The following is a 23,323-nucleotide window of genomic DNA, read 5'->3' as shown; positions in this document are numbered from 1 at the left end:
CACTTTCTCTGCTGTTAATTTATCATACCTGGCTCTTAGAATAGTCAGATTGTTTAGTTTAGTGGGATCATTGCTCTGGTAAAATTCGATTAGATTTAATTTGCCTTTCTAACAATTTTAATTCTTGGTTATATTGCTTACTCCTGTTGCTACTGTAGCTTATAATTTTCCCTCTTATGTAAGCTTTAAATGCTTCCCACCTAATACTAGCTGTGGTTTCATCTTTATTTATTTGAAAATATTGATCAATGCAAGTTTCTATAAATTTGACAAATGATGGGTCCTTTAACAAAAATGTTTGCATCCTCCATCGCTTTACACCTTGATCAACTTCACCCAATCTAACTGATAGACATACTGCTGCGTGATCACTAATCACAATACTGTTATACCAACAGTTCTCAACACAAGGTAGTAACTCTGTAGAGATAAGAAAGTGGTCTATCTGCGAATGACTTCGATAAGAACTAGAATAACATGAAAATTCCCTGTTATTTGGATTCCTTGTTCTCCAGACCTCATTTATTCTCAAATCTTTCATATAGTTAAAAAGTATTTTTCTAGTCTGGGTATGAGTAGTGTCAGCTTGAGACGACCTATCCAGGTTAGGGTCCAGGGCGCAATTGAAGTCCCCTCCTATGATATAAAGGCCCTCAAAGGTTGATATTGTGAGAAATAGATTTTCATAGAAGGATGGGTTATCCTCGTTGGGGCCATAGATATTTATCAGGTTTATTTCTAACATGGAGATACGGCCCTGCACAATTACATATCTTCTGTTTGGATCTGTAATCACCCTCGTAGTTTGAAATGGGATTGACTTATGTATAAGAGTAATGGCTCCTCTGGCATGTCTAGTAAAGGAAGAGTAATATACCTGACCCTGCCATCTTTTGGTTAATAAATGTATCTCTGATGCAGTAAGATGAGGTTCTTGTAGGAAAATAATTCTAGAGTTAAAATGTTTTGGTCGGTTTAATACTTGTTTCAGTTTAACTAACTTCCGTATCCCCCTAACGTTCCAGGTTTTAATGTTAACGTTCAAAATGTTTTCTTTAGTTGTCCTCTCCATAAAATATTGTCAGACTGTTCACTTAAATAAACAAAGTAAAGGAAAAATTGAAGAAGCAGGTTTGCACATACATTCACACACTCACACATACCAGATAAAGAACTTGTAAATAATTTCTGATTGAACATTTGCATTTCCTTGTTGGAAATGTCTCCCCCCTCCCTTGAACAAATTATTTGGAGGGCGTTAATCCACATCACTGAGGAGTAACTAGTCAACACGACCTCTCCAAAACCCCATAAATCAGACAGTGTACACTAACCATATAATGATACTGATTTTTCCCCCATAATAAAGTAAAGTTTACCCTTGGTAGGACAAAACAAAAAGACTTAGTTGAGGTTCAGCTGTTAATATACAACCCAAAAATAATTGCGATTAAACTTAGAACGAATATGCGCTTAAAAACGCCCAGTTATGTTAACATAAGTCCCACATAAATTCGAGCTCAAAATTTTATCTGTCTCTTATCAGTGACTCAATTACTGGTCAGTTATGTTGAAGCAGAGGCAGTCTTATGGAGTGTCTTAATGGTTAACCTGTTGTTTAACCGACTCACTGGTGATGAGCATCCTCTGCTGTTTCCTTCGGCAGATTCTTGTAGAATTTTTCGGCTTCTTGAGGTGTTGAGAAGAGGTGGATCTTTCCACCGTACAGGATCCTGAGTCTGCATGGGTTGTGCTGGAATCCACGGAAGGCATTGATATCAATAAACAGTTTGACAACCGGGTGAAATCCCCGTCGGATCCGAACCGTCTCCGCAGACAGATCCTGTGCAAACGTGATCTTGGCCCCATCATGTGTAATTTGTTGTTTTCTTGCTTCTCGATATACCAGTTCCTTCTCTTGGAATTTTTAAGAAATGAACAAGCACCGCTCTGCTCTGGTTTGGTTTCCCGGAGGCAAGCGTGCGATGCACTAGTTCCAGTGTGAATGACTTGTCGGGTGCTAGCCCCAGCCACTTAGGTAGCATGATGTTAATAAAGTCGAAGAGTGATTGTTGCCCCTCTGCTCCCTCTTTTATGCCGAAGACGCGCAGGTTCTTTCGTCGTCCGCGGTTTTCCAAATCATCTGTTTTGGCTTCAAGAAGTGCGATTCGTTTGATAGCCGAGTTCAGTGACGTTTCTGTTTTCTCAAGTGTGCTTTCAACTTCGGCAATGCGGGCTTCGGCCTCTTCGATATGAGCCCCCTGGTTCAATATGTCTTGCTTTACCTCCGAGACTTTACCCTCCAGTGCAGTCACTGCGCTCGCCATCCCAGTCAGTCTTATATCGATGCTGTCCAACTTGGCTCCAAAATCCAACCGGAGTGATTTGAGTTCATCCGGGGGTCCACTTCATTATTCACCCCTGTGTATCTGGTGTGCTTTGAGAAGTAGGAGAATATGAGTGCACTGGATGTTTAATAAAGTCGGGAGGCTTTGGGGCAAAGGATGTCCTAAGGACAAAAAGATCAGAGAGAAAAGCTGCGGGTTGAGAGGAAATGGGTGAAGGAGACAACAGCAGAGGGAAGAAAGGAGGAGAGAGGTGAGGATGAGCTCCGAATATGTGGCGTCAGCTGTATCAGCAGCAAAGCATGACTCAACAAAAACCTCCAAACTGTTTTCGACTTAATGAGGACCAAAGGATTGACGCTGGCTGTGTGTCGATGTGCTCGCTCGCAGGCGATGCGTGCTCCGGCCTCTGCTCTCTGTGTACCATCAGCCTCAAACTGTCAGTACACCTAAGAAAACCTCCTCTGTATCACTCCTCCTTCCTGTGATAGCATCTATTTTTACTGCTCTCATTGAACCTTGCTGCTGCATTCATTATTCTCACAGCTGCTGTGATGGCAGCGGAGCAGCAGTTGGAGAATGCGTACCTTAACGTAGCACAACACTTTTTTTGGGGGGGGGGTGTATTAGTTTTTTTGGGTTTTTTTGCTTTTATTTCTCCCTCCTCTTGTCAAGGTGACTGCGATGCCTCCGCTTCAGAGAATGCCTCTCACCATGTAATTAGTTTACTCTGACACAACAGCGCTGTAAAAGTGCCAGTTATAACACCCTGTAATTTGGGCTCAGCAGAAATGGCGAGAGTGGGCGACAAGGAGAGGAGTTTCACATGCACGGCCCTCCTCTGCTGTGGATTTCAGGGGAGAAAAGTAATCGTTGACGATCAAACGGTTTATTTGTCGACGCTTCAGCAACAGAGCTGCATAATTTGTATACTTAGGGTTATGGTTTACTGCTGCAAGTCTAGAAAGCCTAAACCTGTAAGAAGTCTACGGGTTTTGGATTAAAGAGCACTTTTACGTTATACACTATACATACAAGTTACTAAATGAACAATGATTATGCACTAAATAAATCAAATAAAACAAAGTAAATAACACGGTGTTTGTGTAATAAAAGCCAGGGTACTCAACGCAAACAATGGGGAAACTGTAGGAGCGCTAAGCACTGACTGACAGAGTCCATCAGATCTTTCACATAGTTCTTCAAAATACATACAAAAAGTCCATTTTTAGGGTTGCACGTGTCTTAGCTGTTGTTTTGAAGCCACTACATTAAACTAACTCAAGCGTTCTAAATTTGGCCTCTGTGAAAGTAAAATCGTTTGAGATGGCATCAGACAGCTTCTGGGTTTCAAAAGTAAGGCCATTGTTCTTAGAGCCCATCGGGGGCAGTATCTGTGGTCTTACTGAAGTCTGTTGGAAAATGACCCGTGGTCCTGGCTCTCTTGCTCTCTTCGGGTCATATTAAAGAAAAAATGAAACCCATTTTGTACATTTTGCTTATTTCAAGTTTCTCTGGGGAGGATTATTAGGACGTGCGCTGTTAATTGTTTTGCAGTCGCAGATCCATGCCTCTCTTGTTGGCAAGATGGCAACAGCAGAAACATTCAGCTCGAGGCTTCACAAACAAATCACACTTCATCTGACATATATACACTGCTTCTGGTTAGTTACTGTGGGTTTGCTCAGACCCCTAAAGGTCATTTTCTCCAGTTTACTGCAGAAGAAGTCTCTTCAGCAGTTGGGAGCAGTCTGACTCAGTCAGTTACCAATTATGGTTATCAATCATTGCCTGCCTTTTTATGGCATCAGTTAGCCATTTTAATTCAAAATTACCAGGGAAAAAGGAATTTGAACATTTTATAACAACTACATAAATGACAGAAGCCATCTTTAAGGAAATTTATCTAATTTAGACTTTGGCTTTTTTTTTTTTTCTCCCCACATCTGTGTTTTGGGAAGCTGTCCAGTCGTCCACCTTTTGTATACATGTTTTTTTTTCTTTTTTCTTTAATGAAATCTGTCAGTCATCATAATGTGCCAGTTTGATTCTTTACTGCTGCCAAATTAGCTGAATGCGAGTTTCCAAGACAATTTCAGCCTAATGAGGATTCATTAAACTGGATTAGTGAAGCCTTGTATGAAGAACAAGTCCTGGAGGAGTCACTGGGAAACCCCACAAAGCCACACTAGCAGATCCGTGTCACACAGCAGCACCATGCAGGCAAATTTAAAAAAAATAAAAAAAAATCAATAAAAGGAAATATAATGTTGTAAATTGTTTGTGTACAATCAGATTTTTTTTATTATTTTTAACACATCTCCCACTTGTGTTTGCAGTATTTCCCCTGCCATCAGGTTTTCATTGGTTTTGGCATCCGTCTATTAGTGTCTGCTATCAGGTCACTGCTTGATGCTCTGCCAACCGCAGGCTCGCTCATGCTCAGTCTGCATTCAGAAGTGATGTCATTAAGTTTCCATGACCAACCTTCAACTACTAATTGGTATTCATGCAAGTCCTCGGGTCAGTATTATTCTGTTCAGAATCGGGATAATTCATGAAGGCGAACCACTTCGTCTCTCAAGTAGCCTCTCTTCTCCTCCTTCAAACCAGGCCAGTATCTTTTCTTACCACCTGTTGCTAGGTAACGGCCAAGAGATCTGTCCCATTGTGTTTTTCAAAGGATGCAATCAGATGAGCTGCCCCGAGCAGGAAAAGGACAAACCGATAGGAATCTCATTGTTTCTGTGCTTCTCCGCTGCTCCGACTCTGACATTTAAGCTCTGTCTCTCTCTGTTTCTGTCTGCGCTGAGGCTTCTTTGATTCACTGAAAACATTTGGATGACTGCAGCTCTTTCTGCGGTACCGGGTGCCGAATGGCATGTCAGGCACTTGATAAGTAGGCCTTTGGGTACAAAAAAGCCTCTCTCCTGCTCTGTGGCATGCTTTTCCCACCCACTAGCAGGCTGTCGAAGCCTAGTCATAGTGTTTGAGGCTTTACAGCACACTGCAGAACCAGCTCTGTAACTGTGAAGGATGTGCTGGGCTGTCAGCTGAAGAGGTGGAAAGTGGAATGCTTGCGGTAGGAACTGGGGTCTTCTGGAATTTAGCCGACAAGGCAGGATCCTGTAACAGGGGGGGGCTCTGTAGTCCTGCTGGAGAGGCTGTTCACTGATCAGTGTGGCAGCTGGAGCACAGATGGCTCTAAGTAAGTGATCATAAACGTTCTGCCTGCATTAGGTTCATCTGGAGGCACTTCAGGAAAGAGTTGGAATGTTTAGAGACGTTGCAATTACTGCAGGCTGACTTGCGTCATTGTGGAGCTGCCCAGACTTGAACATAAAGAGAGTTATTAGTATGAATGTAGTGCATCACTGCTTGATGTATGATAAGATGCCTGAAATGCCTCCGCTTAAGACACGTCATGGAAATGGTCACACCCGAGTATGCGTATTAACACGTGCTTACGGATATGATTCATTATGGATACCAGCATAAAGATTATCATTGTCTGTGACGCCAAAGTACTGAGCTCTGTGAAACACAAGTAACAAAAGTGTGACACTATTTCGTTTTTTACAAATTAAATGTCAATGTGAAAACAGCCCTGATTTGTCCTCATGATTATGGATGGGGTCCTCTCCCTTCTCTGTGGTTTTCAGTCGTTTACCCATTATTACACTCTGATCTAATATAACTGCACTGTTGTATTGATTTCCTCTTGTTTGCATCCACAGCCAGGTGATCTTTCCAGCAGTATAAATATTCAAGTTTCATTGATTGCTGCTGTCCCTGACGGGCAACTCTGGGCTTCACTTGTGGAGCTGGGCATGAAATTCGTGCCAGCTGCCAGCAGACCTGAAGCATCTATCTATCGCTCCCCGGGGAAACGTCAGCCTGTTCTTATCCTGTTTCCCAATGTTAATTCCTGATTTAGTGCTTATTAGCTAAATCCTTCACTTAATGTGTGCCAGTGTGCATTGCTGTGTGTTTAAGGTGTGTTGAGGTGTGTATGTTTAAACAGCAATCTAAGGATGAAGGTGCGTGCAGTGACTTGGCATTTGCTGCTCTGACTCCTGAAAAGAGATGACTATTTAGAGCACATGATATGGCAGCTAGTCTGGCCTTCAGCATGCCATTTGTTCCTCTGTGGCTGTTTGTCATGCAATAGCATGAATTAGGAAAACAGAATGAGGTGACCTAAAGCTCTAACACTCCTCCCTCGAGAGAGAATGAAAAGGATTGCATGTAGTTAGGCCACAAATTAAGTCAAGTTTATGAAACAGACCAGCATAATAAAGGTTGCTGGTGAAGCCGTTTGGGAAGAGGGGGTGTTCTTCCGGAGCTTGTTTCAGCCCTGCTCAGTGTTCCACAGATGTATGTGGAGGGAGACTACCTGACTACCTGAAACACCATGTTTCTGTGTGGCTGAAAGTGGTGAGAACTGCAGTCCCTGGAGGTGCCACATGTGGCTGCTTCCAGATGTCTTCAGTTTCCTGTTCCTATGTCAGCTGATTGTTGGCTTAAGGCTTAAAGTTAGTGGGTGTATTCTCTCAGGTGTCCCAACACCGGCTGCACCATTAGTCCCTGAACCATACCTCAAGTCTCTGTTTGTAGTGTTGATGTCTTTTGGAGTATTTTTAATAGAATTAATTAGTTAAAATGTTAATGTGTTTGATGCAAACATCCAGTAAGTTTGTGCTTCAGGTTTGACGAATGAAATTCAGGAATTTTATTAGGCTGTTATACAGCTGGTATCTGTGTCTGTTAGCCAACTTTTATGTCTGTCTGAGATAAGGCTGTGCGATATGACCAAAATCTCATATCCCGATTTAAGACATCTATCGTCCGATAACGATATAAATCACAAAAACTTTAAATTTTCTAAAAATTCTGTGAATCTCTTGCAGCTCGACTTGCATGAAGTGTTTCCAGCTGGCCGTCGTGTACCTGGAGTTGAATGTTTTAACAGATGCATGAAACGATACATTTTTAGACATAAGTTGTAAAGGCCGCTGTTTTCTTTGAGTATTTATTACACGGCGTGCTGCGGGGAAGAGCCTGTTCTAACGTTTGAGTCTAAGGTTTATTTTTTAGCACCTGACGGCTCTTTTTTACTTCTCATCCGTAAATACTCTGCATACTCTTTCACGTGATTCGGTTTATTTTGAAAAGTCTCAACAGGATCTTGAGCTTTATTCTGAAAGGCTTATGTGGAAAAGAAACAATCGGACACGCGATGGTTTTATTGTCATTGTTGCTAAGGACAACGCATAAAAACAGGCGCTTGTCCGTCCATAGTGTGTTTAGAATAAATATAAGAGAAAGAGAGAACTTTAAGAAATTAATAGAGCCACGACAGTGACCATCAAAATGATGAAAAAATATTGCCGTGAACAGTTTATTTTGCGACACCACAAAACAAACGATAGCGTAAAATGAAACGATAGACGTTTTTATATCGTCATCCGATATATATCGTTATATCGAACAGCCCTAGTCTGAGAATGTGTTTTATGTTCTGTATCTCATCCTTGAAAGAAAAATAACCCTGAAGTATTTAAAGAATCAAATCATGAATCAAGGCTTTTTAATATTGTATGAACAGCTGGAGGCAAGTGAAGTCAACAAATGGGGCTTAACTAAAGAACACATGGTTTCAGATTTGGTCGGGTTGAGATGACTGCATTCCTGTTTCCTGTCATTAAAGGGGCAGAGAGGGTCACACCCTGCGGCGGTTTTGTCCTCGGAAACACCCTCAGATCAGTGTGAAAGAACCTAGTTTCTGACGTGTTGCCTTAAAGATGATATTTTAATAGTAGACGGAAATAATATACACAGTTGTTGGCGATCCACATTCTTCAAAAAGAATGTCTTCAAACGAAATATTTAACGTCACTTTATTGTTTGTAAGAGATTCGGCCCACTTTTCTTTCAGAACTGCCTTTTCATAGTCATGTCACAGATTCAACAAGGTGCTGGAAGTCTTCCTCAGATTCTGGTCCATGTTGACATGATAGCATCACACAGCTGCAGAAGATTTGTGTTCGATTTGTGGTCTCCCATTGCACCATCACATCCCAAAGGTGATCTACAGGATTGAGATCTGCTGGCTGTCGAGGCCATTTGAGAGCCGTGAACTAATGGTAATGTTCAGGATTTGAGCTTTGGCATGATGGTGATGCCCAGTGGTCCCCAGGTAGTGGGTAAAGCAAGCTGACGGGAGTGGTGCTTGGGTTATTTATCACTGTGGTTATCTGTTCTCCTTTGTTTCCCATTCTGATGCTTCAGCAGGTCGACTTGTCTGCATGCCTAAATGCACGGAGTTTCTGCCATATGATTGGCTGATTAGATATTTGCATTAATGAGTCGCTGAGCAGGTGCACCTAATAAATCATTACTATGACTATTGACTCAAATCAGACATCATTTGTCTAATCCAGTGTATCACATGTGGTTAATGATCACATTCTTTCTGCATAAAAACAGAGTGCAAATGGCTGTGAATGCAATGAGATTTGTTTTGAGCTAATGTCACTCTGACCTTTTACTGCCTGAGCAAAACTATAAAAGGTCCAGAGAGGCCTTGTAGATTGGTGGCACCAGACTGCTGTAAATCCGGTACTCAAACAATGATGGGCTTTCCTGTGGCAAGCACAAAGAGTTAACGCTGACTTGGGGGGAAAACTGAGGAGGGGAGTGCTGGAATTAATTATCAAGTGAACTTGGCATTTATAAATGGTAAGAGAGCACAGCTAATTATCTGCAGCATTTAATATGGGCAGAAAAGCAAGCAGCGCACACAATCTTATGTCTCTCCTTTTGCTCTTGGAGGGTAATAAAATTCTCCTTTGCTCAGCAGGAGGTCATTGTCTTAAAGACTGGAAGCCAGCGGCCTCCCGAACGCCAAGCCCAGAAACTCTGCGTTTGCTGTCACCGCAGACTTGATTACTGCCCTCGTATTGATCGCTTCAGTTGAGTGTACGACGAAAGCACAGGCATGAGAAAACCCTCCATTTTCATTACTTTGCTTTAGTGAGCTGTTCCCCACAAATCGTGATCAGTTGGATGAGATGGCTGAATAGAGAGAGTGGGTATTGTCTCTCTTAAGCAAGTCGTGAAATATAAAGCCTTGTAAAGGCGGCATTTGCTGCCAGGTAAACCAGAACTCTCACTCCTGCATTTACCTTTTTCCACCTATTTTCATCAACTATTTTTTGGTATCTTGGTGCCAGGTACCCAGAAAAAGACTTGCCATTTAGAAGCTAATCGTTATTAAGGCGGTATTTCTGAAACGGCAGGTATTGTTTTGGGGGGGTTTCTGTTTTGTTTTGTTTTTAACTGTGAGGAGGAGAGTGCTGAAATGTGTTGTGACACAGGATGGTAAAATGTATGTTTTATATCACGGGAGAGGATTGGAAATGAACCCATTTTTTTTCCTTAATATGCTGACAGCTTCAGGAGGGTTAGACACATCTGTCCTCCTTCACAGCTTCCCATGAGAGTCCTTGCATTTCTGATTTCTCCCCAGGCTCAGCGCTTCATCCTTACTGCGGGTGTTGTCACTGAGGCAGACGGGAGAGAAGGAACCTCACTGGTATCTGGAAATATAATGATGGTTATTCAGCATCCTTCACCCTATCTAGAACCTTTTGTTGACAGCCCAGGAGGAGATTTGGTTTGTGCGAGTATCCTATTATTTGACTAATTTAGTCAGTGCATGCCAGGAAATGGAGGTCGGCGCTGGAGGTACAGATACATTAATTGCTTCTTTCTAACACGTTGTGGTAGAGCTTCCCCGGCTAATATAAACTACCCGGTATGGTCGTCTCAGGTAGTCGGCGGGGAAAGGTGCTACAAATGAACAGATTAAAAGAGAAAGGTTCCATGAATGTGAGTCTTGGCTCGAGGTCAAGAAACTGAATTTGTTTACTGATTAAAGATGGAGAGGCATTAGGCAGTAGCTGTGTACCCCTGTCTTTATCTCCTTTCAAACACACACATTGTTTTCCATTAATCTGATGACCTCTGAGTAACCTACATGTGCAGGTTTCAAAGCAGTCAAGCTAATATCAAAATATCTGCTCTATGCTTCCCATTCGTTGTCCATAGAACCAGCTGTGCAGTGCATTTCAAACTTTCTTGCCGATATAAAGTTGAGGCTAAGCCAGCCGTCCGTTATTTTGCACTTTTGTGAGGATCAGAAATGAAGTTTTACTTTACAAATAAACTTCTGACGAGATCCAACTGAAGAAAAAAAGTCAATTTAATTTTAAAAAGAAAATTATCTTATGAAACTTTTATTTTGTATCAGACAGCAGCAGAAAGCATCCAGAGGGGGACCGTTGCATGCTGCGGGGCTGAAAAGACTGATGAAGCCAGCAAGGTTATGCAACCCTGTGTCTGACGGAAGCATTGAAAACATTCAGGGTATTGCATGCATTTGTTGTGGAAGCCGTGCTGGAAAACGTGTTGGGGAACAAAGACAACAGGCGGTGACAGGATGTATTGTCACCTAGGTGACCAAACAGGATGTTTTTATATGTACTGTCACTCATTCAAAGTGCAGAAGAGCTGCATGTGAACAAAACTGAGGTGCTGGCTTTAGAAAAATTACAGAAATTACACTCCTAGGTCTGATATAAGAAAGACAAAGAGGAAGAAAGAAATGTGGGACTTTGTTTAAAAGCATTATGACTCTTATGGTTTGCTGCCGGGGCCACCAGCCTGTCAGGAGGTCACGCTGGACCTGAAGCGTGCAAAGCATACCTATCATTAGCTCTGCTTTGTGCTGTGTCCTATTGTTACCTGACATTTTGGCAGCATAACAGTCTGAGACATCGGCAATAATCTCACAGCTTTTGTGTGTTGTCTTTTTGCTCATTTTGTGCAGCTCTCTTTGAACTTTTTTGGTCCTGGAGAATTGAGGAAATAGTCTGTGTGAAGGGTCCAGTAAAAAAAACACGCAAGAAGAGTGGAGTTAAAGGGCAGTTAGCGAGAAGTGAGGCTGTTCAAATGGCATCTCGGGTTGGTGGGCTGAAAGGAAAGTGCCATTAGTGTTGGGTTTCTGTGAAAGTCCACACAGTGGCTGCTTGAAGCACTCTTGATGGAGGATTTATTGCCCTTTGGGTCTACAAAATGACACTCGATTGCACTGGAAGTACAGGTGATGACCACATGCAGACCTGTGCGTTAAACCAAAGGAGTTACTTTATACTTCTGAAACTGCTGCTTGTTCAAGGCCATGACTTTGTTTCAGGATGCAGCACTGAAACACTTGGCTGTGGTGATGTTTCACCCTCCAACACCCGCCCCCACCCTCACAGCATCCTTCAAACTGGTGGGCTATTGTCTTCCTGTACAAGGCGGTTTGCTCACTAACACCCGTGAGTTGGAGAAGGGTGCAGTGGTAAATACGTGCAGTGGAAGGCTGGCACAGGCCACTTATCGCCCAGAGAGCTTTTTACAAAGCAGGGCCTCAATCCCACAATGCCATTCTCTGCCTGCGCCTGTAACAAAGAGCTCTCTGAAGCTCACATTGTACGCCCTCTTTCACCCTTTTGACCCTGATGCTCTTTCTCCGTTCTGGCTTTTTCTGTAGTTTAACTTTGGGTTACAAGTGCTTCAGTGATCTGCACGTGCCATGAATTGGTGAGCTGTAGTCAGAGTGCACGACAAAATGTAATATTTATTCATTTAATCCTTTTTAAATGTGCACACTGATTGTGTAGTGCATGGAGACTGCATTTCTGTGTGTAGCAGAGAGTACAGTTTCACACAACCAGATAAGAGAGAAGTGAGCAGCTGGGAGAGAAACAAGAAGCTTCTTGCTCAGAGCTGCTTGTGTACCTGCTCACCTACTATGAGTTCAAATGTAGAGGAGGCTTTCTTTGTTCCTGGCAGCTCGTTTCTCGTTTTGCCAAAGAAAATCTGAGCTATGTTTTGCAGGCGGACTTTGCCAGTAAGTTGATAAACGTATGCTGTTGAGTAAATGCTGTATTTCCCTATTTTTACTTTATTACGTGTGCTGGTAGGGTGAAGTCAGGACGGGGCTGTCGCAACAAAGTGGCACTTGTCTCTTAAGAGATCATCCAGAACATCACAGGAAGCTCTACTGCAAATCATAAACTATGGGAAGGATGGGGACTGTTACACATGAAAGCTGCACTCACTTTCTTTTAAAATAAACTTAGTTTTCAAAGAACAGTAGTATTTTAAGTATAAATATTGGAGATGCACCGATATCTGCGATAACTGTTAACCAGGAAATACTTGCCTTCTTCTTCAGTAGATCATCTGCCTCCATCTCATCTTATCCCCAGTGTCCTCTCTGTGACACTCGCCCCCTGCATGTCATTTTTCACTACACCCATGAATCTTCTCTGTTGTCTTCCTCTTTTCCTCCTTCCTGGCAGTTCCATATTCAACATTCAATATGTCCACTCTTCTGGAGAGTGAGGTGTTCCCAAGCTAGCAGTATTAATAATCTCTCCTGTATATCCTGGAACTTCCCCCAGGGTCCCTACGTTCCTTAAAGCCCTCACCTAGGAGGTGTCCAATGAGGCATCCTAGTGAGATGCCCAGATTCCCACCTCAACTGGCTCCTTCTGATGTGGAGAAATGGCAGCTTTACTATCATTATATAGCTTGTTATATATTGTTTAAAGTTGGCAAGCAGTAACCTCATCAGTTTAGTTTTTCTGCACTGTCTGTGTTATATCAAGAATATCAGCTTACATACTGTTATGTTCGTCATGCTCTGCACCGTTTGTGGTCAGAGGATGGAGGAAATTGCTCACCGTTTTTCAGTTGCTGGGTTGCTAACGTGGTTTTAGCCTGAAGAAATGTTGCAAATCTCATTAAGTCACAGTTGCACTGTCAAATTTTGCATGTGCTTGGGCGGCATTTGTGAAAACACTTGTTGGAGTTTTAACACTTCTTTCTTTAAGTGTCAGAGCTGTGAATACGTTGTCCTACCGCCGGAGCTCTTTTAGCTGATGACAGCTACCCTTGAGCCTCATCACATGCGAGTAGAGCAGAGCCTAAGCACTTGGGGAAAGTTCAGATTTTCTTATATTTGTGTTCAAGGTAAAACCAAAAAAGGCGGCTCCTTGAATCATGCAGCACAGAAAGGACAGTTTTTGCAGTGCTGATATTTTTTGGAGAAAGCTGCACACAGAATCTTTTCCTCTGCTCCTGCTCCCTGCAGACTCCGTTACTACCAGCTGTTGGCCTCGCGCAGAGGGAGATAACGCTGTTACTTTTCATTACATAATAATAACGGCTCTACATGAGCATGGAGAAAATCCCTTACACCCCCCAACCCCACCCCTTTCTCTCAGATGTTATGACAGTGCATACTGTACATGCGGGCTCGTTCCTAATATGGGCAGTATGGTGTACAGTATTGGGAGCGAGTAGGGTGCCATTAAAAAGCAGGGGATTGATGAGGATACAGAGCATGACTGTAAACAGCTGTTTAAGTCAACTTCTGTCCTCTAAGCGAGAGATCTCTGCTTTTAGGACAGCTGACACACACAGGGCGGCACTTTCATAACAGAGCGCACGCGTTTTGATGCCAATCCCTTCACTTCCCCTCTCACTCCCCTTCTTTTCTCCTTCTCATCCTATAATATCTGTCTGTGAAAGGCCTTTTGAACACAGCTGCTCTGTGCAGCAAGGCAAAGCCAAATTTCCTGGTAGGAGCTGCACAGATAAATGCATGACATCTGACTCCGCTGCCTTTGGGAAGCATCTCCTGACTCAAACATTGGCTTGACATGCTCAGCTCTCTGCAGGGTGTCGGGCAGCGAACGGCGTGTGATACACGAGCCGGTAAATCTAGACGAGACTTCACATAATCCCCGCCTCCATGTTGGAATATTTTCTCCGGCACTAAGTCGGCGAACGGCAGCGTAAACAGGTGGAATAACACGAGTAGGGTTTGCGTTTCAGCATGAATGTACAGTAGAGCGCGGCGAACAGCGGCACAAATGGCCCTGTCAGATACAGGTCAGAGGTTTACAGCCCTGATAGTGTTTTTGTATAAAACGGGGAGTGAATTCCTTTCTTTAGAGAGGAGATTACTTTTGCAAGCTGACTCACTGACCCGTGTTTACTTTGAGACATTTATCAGGAAACACTCCACAGTGTGACTCATGGCACAGATGGATAAATCTCATTGGTCGATGGCAGGCACGCTACTTTTTTTTTTTTTCTCTCTGCTCTCACATCTGTAGCCTACCTGGCTTAACACCTAGTCCCATCTTCTTTTAGTTGAAGCTATTCATTAGTGAAAAAAGCCACCTTTAATTAAGACTTCATAGTCAATTCACAGAGCTCATTTATCGATTAACTGTCATGATTATAATTGGAAATAATGCTGCTTTGAAACTCAATTGGACGCATCTTTCCTTTTGTTTTAGTAGCTTTCAATAAGGTAGAGCAGCAAAATGAGAGTTACCAGGTCCACCCTGTTAAAACAGATGCACTCTAATCCAACATTACTGCTCATGAGGTGAGTTTACTTTTCAGTCTGTTTGCTTTCCTTTCTATGTGCCGTTTCCACATTTTGAGTTAAGTTGCGATTCTAAACAGTCCAGTCTGACCGGTCTTATCTCGTCCACGTTGACTATCGCTGCTTTGGTGAAATGAAAATGTACAGGTCATTTGCATCAGAACAATCTCCTCACCTGAAGCGATTATGCAAAGTACATTTGCGTTCCTTGCCATGGTGTTTTAGTGTTTGAGTCGACTGTAATAGTTCTTCTCTCCCTGACAGCTATAAGCAAAGTTTATTTATACAGCTCACTTCGTACACAGCATCAATTCAATGCCAATGTCCACATCTTACGAGAAAGCACAGCCTTCTTCAAGTTTAAGAAAAATGTATATGGCATTTAAATGTTCGATTATTTGAACGCTGCTGATGAATTAGCTAAGACATAAAAGTCTTTCCTTTAGTGATTTCTGTTTTGTCTGGCAGCTTTTCGACCGTGTGAGGGAGGAAAACCCCGATTTCCACCAGAAGATCATCCCAATCAGCAGCGAGCTGACGCAGCCGGGCCTGGCCATCAGCCCAGAGGATGTGGAGAAGCTCACCGCCTGCATCAACATCGTCTTCCACTGCGCCGCCACCATCCGCTTCGATGAGCCGCTCAAGTGAGGACCACGTGCATTTCATCCATTTTTTTTCTTTTTTTTTTTTTTTTTTTTAAATTTTCCAACACAATGAACACACAGACTCCTGCTGCTTTGTTTCATTATTACACCTCATTACAATCCTGTTCCACTTTATGCAAGGTGTCTTTATTGCTGAGTAAATGTTGCTTGTTGCAGGAACTTGCTGTTGTCAGGGTGCACTCCAGAGGATGTGCAATTCAATGAGCATGACGGTAATGTTTCATTCACGTGACGCAAAGAGGAAGTGGAGCAGGATGAGGGTGTGGAGAAATCAACCGTTTCTACGAGTTTGTAAAATCACCTATAAGAAAATAGATGGTTCCTATTTTACTCAGGGAGCCGTGGCATGTTCGGAGTGTTGGTAGGAGGCGGTTCAGTCAGTGTTGAGTCAGTATTAAGATAGCCGGTCAGTCTGGATTGATTGTGATGTCTTCAGAGGCTCCAACGTCCCAGTGAGGACGTCTCGCTCGTTACTGGTCTATGAGGAGCTTTGCTGAATGTAGAGTTGTTGAATTCTGATGTGAGCACTGTGATGACCTCGTTATGTTGTGCTACTTTAGATAATGTGCTGATGTTCTCCTCCGATTAGTCATACCTGTAACTTCCTGTCATAAGCAACAACGATCCGTCCTATAATGTTCGAATCCTGTTTACGAAAAGACCCGACAATAATACAGAGAAAACCCCAACAATGAGACGACCCAGTATGAGCAAGCACTTGGCAAAAGTTGGAAGGAAAAACTTCCTTTTAACAGGAAGAAACAACTGAAAGAATCAGGCTCAGGAAGGAGCGGCCATCTGTCGTGACTGGTTATAGGGTGATGGGAGGAAGACCGGACAAAAGACTCACTGTGTCTGAGAGCCAGAGATTAATAATATCTAATGATTAAATCCAGAGTCCTGTATAAACACAGAGGGAGTGAAGAAGAAACAGTCCATTATGGGAAGCCCCCGGCAGCCTAGGCTGGTGAGTCTGGTCTGAGGTCAGTTGGTCATAGCTGGGAGGCGGCAGGGAAGCCATTTGTATAGACTGTGCCTGAGCCTGCAAGCTTGTGTAAAAATATACAAACATGGTGTGCAGCTTTCTTTGTCTTGCTGTACAAATGCCCAGCCTGGACTGCACTGGATCCTTCATGTAAAAAATTATCTGCAGAGTGAAACGGATGAGCCGAGAAACCGAAAAGAGAAGAATGATTGGCATTCCTGCTTATAGCTTGTGTCTGGACACTTTCAGTTGCACTGCATTTTTGGGATTTTGTAAGTCTGATTACACACATGTTGACCCCACGTGATGATCCCGGTATTCATAGATTAGATCTTCAGTTTTAGCTTCTTTTAAGCAGGGAAATTCCTCCCAAGATAAGCGAGTGAGGCCGCCCCTTCAGTGTGTTTGCAGCCTCCGTGTGCATGGATGAGTGGAGGTAGATCATTTGTCTGACGTGGTGTAGTGCTGCTCTTTAAAAGCTCCCTGAAGATGGGTGTTCAGAGGCGGGCCAGTTTGAGTGACAGCTCAGTTAGGACTGCTGCACTGCACTGAGCTGCACACAGATTCATATCGATCTCTTAGTGCTTTAGTGTCTCTCTGTGTCCTGATGTGACTTTCCTGTCTCTGTATCTTTCTCTCTCAGTGGCCTTTATCTTCTCTCTTATTTTATTTCTTCATATGACTTCACTGGGTTTTTTACTCACGCCTCCCCTTTTTGTCATCTCAGAGTCATTATTCTTGTCTGGTGACCGGCAGCCTTGTAAGCAGTGCAGAGGCCATAAATCAGACGAGTCTGCTTAAGGCTCGAGAGTCAGTCCAGGGCTTTTCAGCCCGACACCTCAGCTGGTCTTCATCCTGTCCAAGTCTTTATCCACACTTAAAGGATCATTGCTATTTATTGAAAGCTGGTTTTAACTTGAAACTTATTTCTATTTATCATAAGATTGATCAAACTAAGGTAATCTGTGAGTAAAGAGGGATTTTCACCCTATAATGTTCTGCACAGTGGGTTAAAATTTCTAGAAATCATGACCTGGTTACCAGGAACTGTGCAGAAACAAGTGCCCCTCTACCCTTGGGTAGAGGTTCTTCTTCGTAATGAGCTGTGACAGGATGTAAACATTCATGGTATCCTCCCCTCGGCTGAACTACAATGTCAGGTAGCTGCTAGCTTGCTTCCTTTTTAAATGAACTTGCAAGAAAGCCATAAGAGGAAAATATATGTTTGATTTTTGGGGTGAAGTGGCCTTTTTAAAGAAGAAAGCAGCACTGAGTGTTAATATTAGAGCTGCCAGTGATTTAATATTGATTCATCGATCTGTCACTTTATCAATACACAGTTCTGTGCTTCAGAAGTACTGATAAAATGTACAGTAGTAATGATAATACTTGGGGCAGTCTAAGCATTAAGCAGATATTAAACGACTCTTGAAATTTGGGAAAATTATCCGATAAACAAATTCTACAAAAACCCTTAAAGTGATTTTATTCTAAGATTATTACTTTGAAGTCTTATAACCTCGGTGGCTTCATATCAGTAAAAATCAGCAGCTGGGAGTTTCTTGTGTTTGCTAACTCGAGCTTTTCTCTAAAGGACCATGACCCTTACAGACAACTGTCTGAAACAGATAACATCCAGTGAGCTTTGTGAAAGCTTTGTTGATGACAGAGGAGACTGGTCAGACTGCTTCAAGCGGATAGGAAGGAAATAGTAACTCGAATAACCACCAAATATGCAGAATAGCATCTCGGAACACAAAACGCATTGAACCCTGCTGCTACAGCAGCAGAAGACCATACAGTGTGCCACTCCTGTCAGCTAAGAACAGGAAACTGGGTCTACAATTCACACTGGCCCACGAAAACTGGGACAATAGAAGAAGCGTCTGAGCAGCAACATTCAGGTGTTAGGATAAGAATTTGTTGTAAACAACATGAGAGCATGAATCATCCGGCACTTTGGACCCATAGCACCAGTTATTCACTCTTCAAACACCACAGCCTGCTTGAGTATTGTCGCTGACCATGTCCATCGCTTTATGACAACATTGGACCATCTTCAGTGTCTTGAACGCTGTACTCAAAGGGCCTCCACAGTCAGCAGATCTCAATAGCTGGTAGTTTCTGATGAGTGCCTATACTGGTCTGTAGTTGTTGCATCTGAGTCATAACTGCAAAGACAGATGGGTGATGAGTCAGGAGCAGGAAGGGGCGCAGTGGTGCCTCCATCTTCCCTCTGCAGTCCCGCTGGCGTGACGCCCTGCATATGGTCCCAGAAGATGGAGGGGCGATGACACGCCCCCACAGCACTCAAAAGCTCACCGGGTGATCGCCACCACAGTCTTCATCGTCCTGCCGCTGCCAACAGCCTGACCGCACCTTATTCGTGCCACTGGACCGTTCGCCCACAGCTTTCTGCCTCTCGGTTCTCCCGCGACCTCGTGATCGACACCCACGCTGAGCCGGAGAATCATGCAGTGTCTGTTGAAACTGACCACAGCGTTTCTCGTCTTTGCTCTAGGCAAAATGGACTCTGTATGTTGTTGTAGTTCTGCTGCAGAGCTGACGCACATCCACAGCTGAGGGCTGAGGTTTATAAAGTGAAATGTGTTGTGTGGGTGGCCTACAGGAGGATTATCAATCACATGTGGGTTGAGTTGTTTTTGTTTCTTCTTCTTCTGGCAGTTAGGATTTTGTTGTTGTCATCTCTTTAAGAAAACATTTTTAAAACGATAAAGGCCAGCACCTTGATTATTCTTGCATAAGTTTGAGTCGGATACACGTGCTTCCTTTTACCAGGGATGGAGAGTCTTTTTATAGAGGTGACACAAGACAGGTGAGGACGCCAATTATAGATTTCATTGGCAGAATGAAGATGATGGCAGCGATAAACATGAGGCGTGAGAAGTCAGAGTAAGAGTGGTGATGAATGAGATGTGCCATGGTGTTATGAGTGGCTGGCTGCTTATGTGGAGGCCTACACAGGTGAGCCAGTATTCTCCTAACAAGCCTCACTGCCTCCTACAGGAGGGAACCCTGCAGGGAGAGCAGAAAGAGGAGGCTGTAACAGCTTTAGACAGTATAGAGTCAGAGGATTGCTAATTACAACACTTGTCTCATCATTATAAGACCAGTATCTATTAGACTTGTATAAATAAATGGCCAGCTAGGCCCTACTTATGTTTATTTTCTACTTTATCAATGGCCTAAATTGGGAGGGGGGATTTAATCTCTTAAACTATCATGTAATTAATAACTTCATTAATCTATCTGCATTTGTTCTCATTTTGTGGTCCTCGGGATTTTTCTGTCTTCAGAGAAACACTTTTTTAAAAAATGTTTCTGCTTTTGGACTCTTGAGGTGAAATGCTGCTGCGTCATTTATAAGGTTATAGTCTCTGTGTTTAAGAAGAGAAAAAGGTCAGCAAAAGAAGGAGCAAAGGGTTATCACTTTGCCAGATTTTGCAGTTGTAAAGTGGCGTGCATTAGGGCTGTGCGATATGACCAAAATCTCATATCCCGATATAAGAATTCTATCGTCTGATAACGATATAAATCACAAAAATGTAACATTTTCTGTAAATTCTGTGAATCTCGGGCAGCTCGACTTGCATGAAGTGTTTCCAGCTGCGCGTCATGTACCTGGAGTCCAGTGTTTTAACCGATGCATGAAACTATACATTTTTAGACATAAGTTGTAACAGCTGCCGTTTTCTTTGAGTATTTATTACACGGCGTGCTGCGGGGGAAAAGCCTGTTCTAACGTTTGAGCCTAAGGTTTATTTTTTAGCACCTGGCGGCTCTTTTTTTACTTCTCATCCGTAAAGAATCTGCTCTTTCACATGATTAAGTTTATTTTGAAAAGTCTCAACAGGATCTTGAGCTTTATTCTGAAAGGTTTATGTGGAACATAAACAAGCGGACATGCGATGGTTTTACTGTCGTTGTTGCTAACAACAATGCATAAAAACAGGTGCTTGTCCGTCTGTAGTGTGGTTATATAAAATATAAGAGAAATAGAGAACTTTAAGAAATTAATATAGCCACTACAGTGACCATCAAAACCATGAAAAAATATTGCCGTTAAGAGTTTATTTTGCGACACCACGAAACAAATGATAGCATAAAATGAAATGATAGATGTTTTTATATCGTCATCCGATTTATATCGTTATATCGAACAGCCCTAGCGTGCATTGTTCAGGACCGTTCTCTGCATCGATTCAGAGCCGCAGTAGATGCTGTAATGCTGAGTCTTGGCTTTATGACTGGTACTACAAGATGAAAAGAGCGAAAATGATGAGGCTAATACATTTTTTCCCTCCTTCTCATTTAGTCTTGTTCTCTCTCCCTCTCCTCTGTTTGATTTCATGCCTCTCTATCCCGCCGTGTCACTCCGCTCCGGCTTGAATTTTTTTGCAAATTCCTGCTCCTTTGCAAATTCATATTTGAATGGTACACTCAGTCGTCAGCAAATAAACGCTTATACATGCAAATACAAAGATAGTAGCAGTCTAGCAAACACGAACACACACACACACACACACACACACACACACCGACTTTCCCTGCGCACACTGAACCTGAGCACGTACACACAAACTTTTCCCTCCCACACACAGACTCATTTGCACGACCTTTCCTCCCACATCTACATACACACATTCCCAGAGACGTGCAGTCTTTTTAACACCGTATGAATCTCTCTCTCCTCTCCTGCAGACACGCCCTGCAGCTCAATGTGATCGCCACACAGCAGCTCCTCAGCCTGGCCCAGCAGATGCATCACCTCGAGGCCTTCATTCACATCTCCACCGCCTATGCAAACTGCAATCGCAAGCACATTGATGAGGTCATCTACCCGCCGCCCGTCGAGCCCAAGAAACTCATAGACTCCCTTGAGTGAGTGGATGATGTTTTTGTTCACCAGTGTCACAGAAATACTTCCACTTGGGGTTAATCCATGTGATGTGGAAATTAATCCCAAAGAAAAAGAGAAGTTGTATATTTGTGCAACAGCTGCAACCAAGGGAGAGACCGCGACAGGGCCTCCCAAACAAGGGATTGTAACAAGGTTTGCTCAAAAGATCAATAAATAGTGAGTGGATAAACTATTGCATCACCCAGAAAAGGATGCTCACTCGGCGAGTGTGTCAGAATCAAGCCCAGTAATTACAAGGAACGAACAAACAATGCAATCATTCACAACACATCCAGCTGGGCCTAAACCACCCTGGGCACGATACCAACACAGATCTCATTCATTCACTTGCATTCAGCAGTGAACCTGGACTGGGATAAAAGCAGGAATGTGGAGACACGAATTTCATGATTATCTGCCTGTTTTCACACCTGTGCACACATTTGGCCAACTGGCTGTCGAAAAAAGCGCTTTATTGTCAGATTGCTCCATGGAAGTCATTGCAAAAGTTGGGCAACATGCACACCTTTCCGTGTGAAAGGAGGTTTTCTTTGCTTTTAAACTGTTCATATTCATAATGTAGTCCAGGACTAACACCTCCACGTGCATTTGGAGAGCAGTAACAAAGACTCTCCCTACATATCAAAGGTCACAGTAATTTCAATTTGAGTCATATAGCAACAAAGGACAACTACAGTTACCTCAAGGTGTTTTATTTGATACAGAGAAAACCCCAACAATCAGGTGACCCCTTATGAGCAAGCATGTGGCAAAAGTGGGAATAAAAAACTCCCCTTTAACAGGAAGAAACTTCCAGCAGAACCAGGCTCAGGGAGGGGTGGCCATCTGCCGTGACTGGTTGGGTATGAGGGGAGGAAGACGGGACAAAAGAAACACTGTGGGGGGAGGCAGAGATGCATAACTAATGATAAAAGACAGCAGATATTACACTAATGTCTGAAACGGCATGAAAAGGAAGTGCTAGGGTTGAGATGGGTTGATAGCGGCTTGCAGGGTGACTAAAGCAGCTTAAATGCCACGTCCTACATAGATTTGTCATCAGCTCAAGTGTAAGGACCAGAGGTTTGGTTTAACTTTGAGAACATTGCCTAATGGAGTGTTTCCGTTTCATTTTATTTCATGCATTTATTTGGCAGTGCTTATAGGTGAAGTCGCCTTAACTCCTTTTCCCATAAAGACAACATGACGACCTTTACAGCATTCACAGGGTAAAGAGTTAAAATGCTGGTCTAAATGTAGTAAGCGTACATGACCTGGGGACTGTAAATTGCTTTTTCATAAACCTGTACCTTCTAATGTTCTTCTGCAAAACAAACCTGCTACCTATGTTTTTAAAAATTGTTTTTATCATAATAAATCTCAGACTGCACCAAAATAAGTGCTCAATTATGTTGTAAATGGGTGCTTAGTGCTGAAGCTTTATGTCTCTGGCTTCAGGTGGATGGACGATGGCATCGTGCGGGACATAACGCCACGGCTCATCGGCGACAGGCCCAACACGTACACCTACACCAAAGCCCTGGCTGAGTACGTGGTGCAGCAGGAGCAAGACAAGCTCAACATTGGCATCATCAGACCCTCCATAGTGGGAGCCAGTTGGCAAGAGCCCTTTCCTGTGAGTTCACTGAATACTTTGCTCTCTTTAGAAACAAGCTACTTTTGCATAATTACACTTATATATGTTCTTTTTTTAAGTATTGACAAAGTTCCATGACCTTTTTCTAGTTTTAATCTTGCTGAGAGAGAACTGACACGCCCACTATGGCTCACGTCTTTGTGAAAGAATTTCACGAGCCTATATGTCAAAGACATATAGGACATAGTTTTTGTAAAGACGTGTACAAAAACGATGGATGTAGCGACTGATGT

The 23,323-nt window shown here is 43.0% G+C and overlaps 1 protein-coding gene across 5 annotated transcripts in view; it reads left to right on the top strand.

The window, feature by feature from the left end:
• si:dkey-97m3.1 (fatty acyl-CoA reductase 1) overlaps positions 1-23,323 on the top strand; it is a 61,365-nt gene that overhangs the window by 26,364 nt on the left and 11,678 nt on the right. For all 5 annotated transcript variants that reach the window (XM_040035504.1, XM_040035505.1, XM_040035507.1 and 2 more), the window contains exons 3-5: positions 15,331-15,506; positions 21,235-21,414; positions 22,892-23,069. In XM_040035504.1, the coding sequence (XP_039891438.1) occupies positions 15,331-15,506; positions 21,235-21,414; positions 22,892-23,069 (534 nt within the window). The remainder of the gene's footprint in view (positions 1-15,330; positions 15,507-21,234; positions 21,415-22,891; positions 23,070-23,323) is intronic.

Source organism: Simochromis diagramma, unplaced genomic scaffold (genome assembly GCF_900408965.1).
Source record: "Simochromis diagramma unplaced genomic scaffold, fSimDia1.1 OVJJ01000816.1, whole genome shotgun sequence".
NCBI lineage: Eukaryota > Metazoa > Chordata > Actinopteri > Cichliformes > Cichlidae > Simochromis > Simochromis diagramma.
Note: the sequence above shows the minus strand (reverse complement) of the source record. Positions and strands in the feature narration are given on the sequence as shown.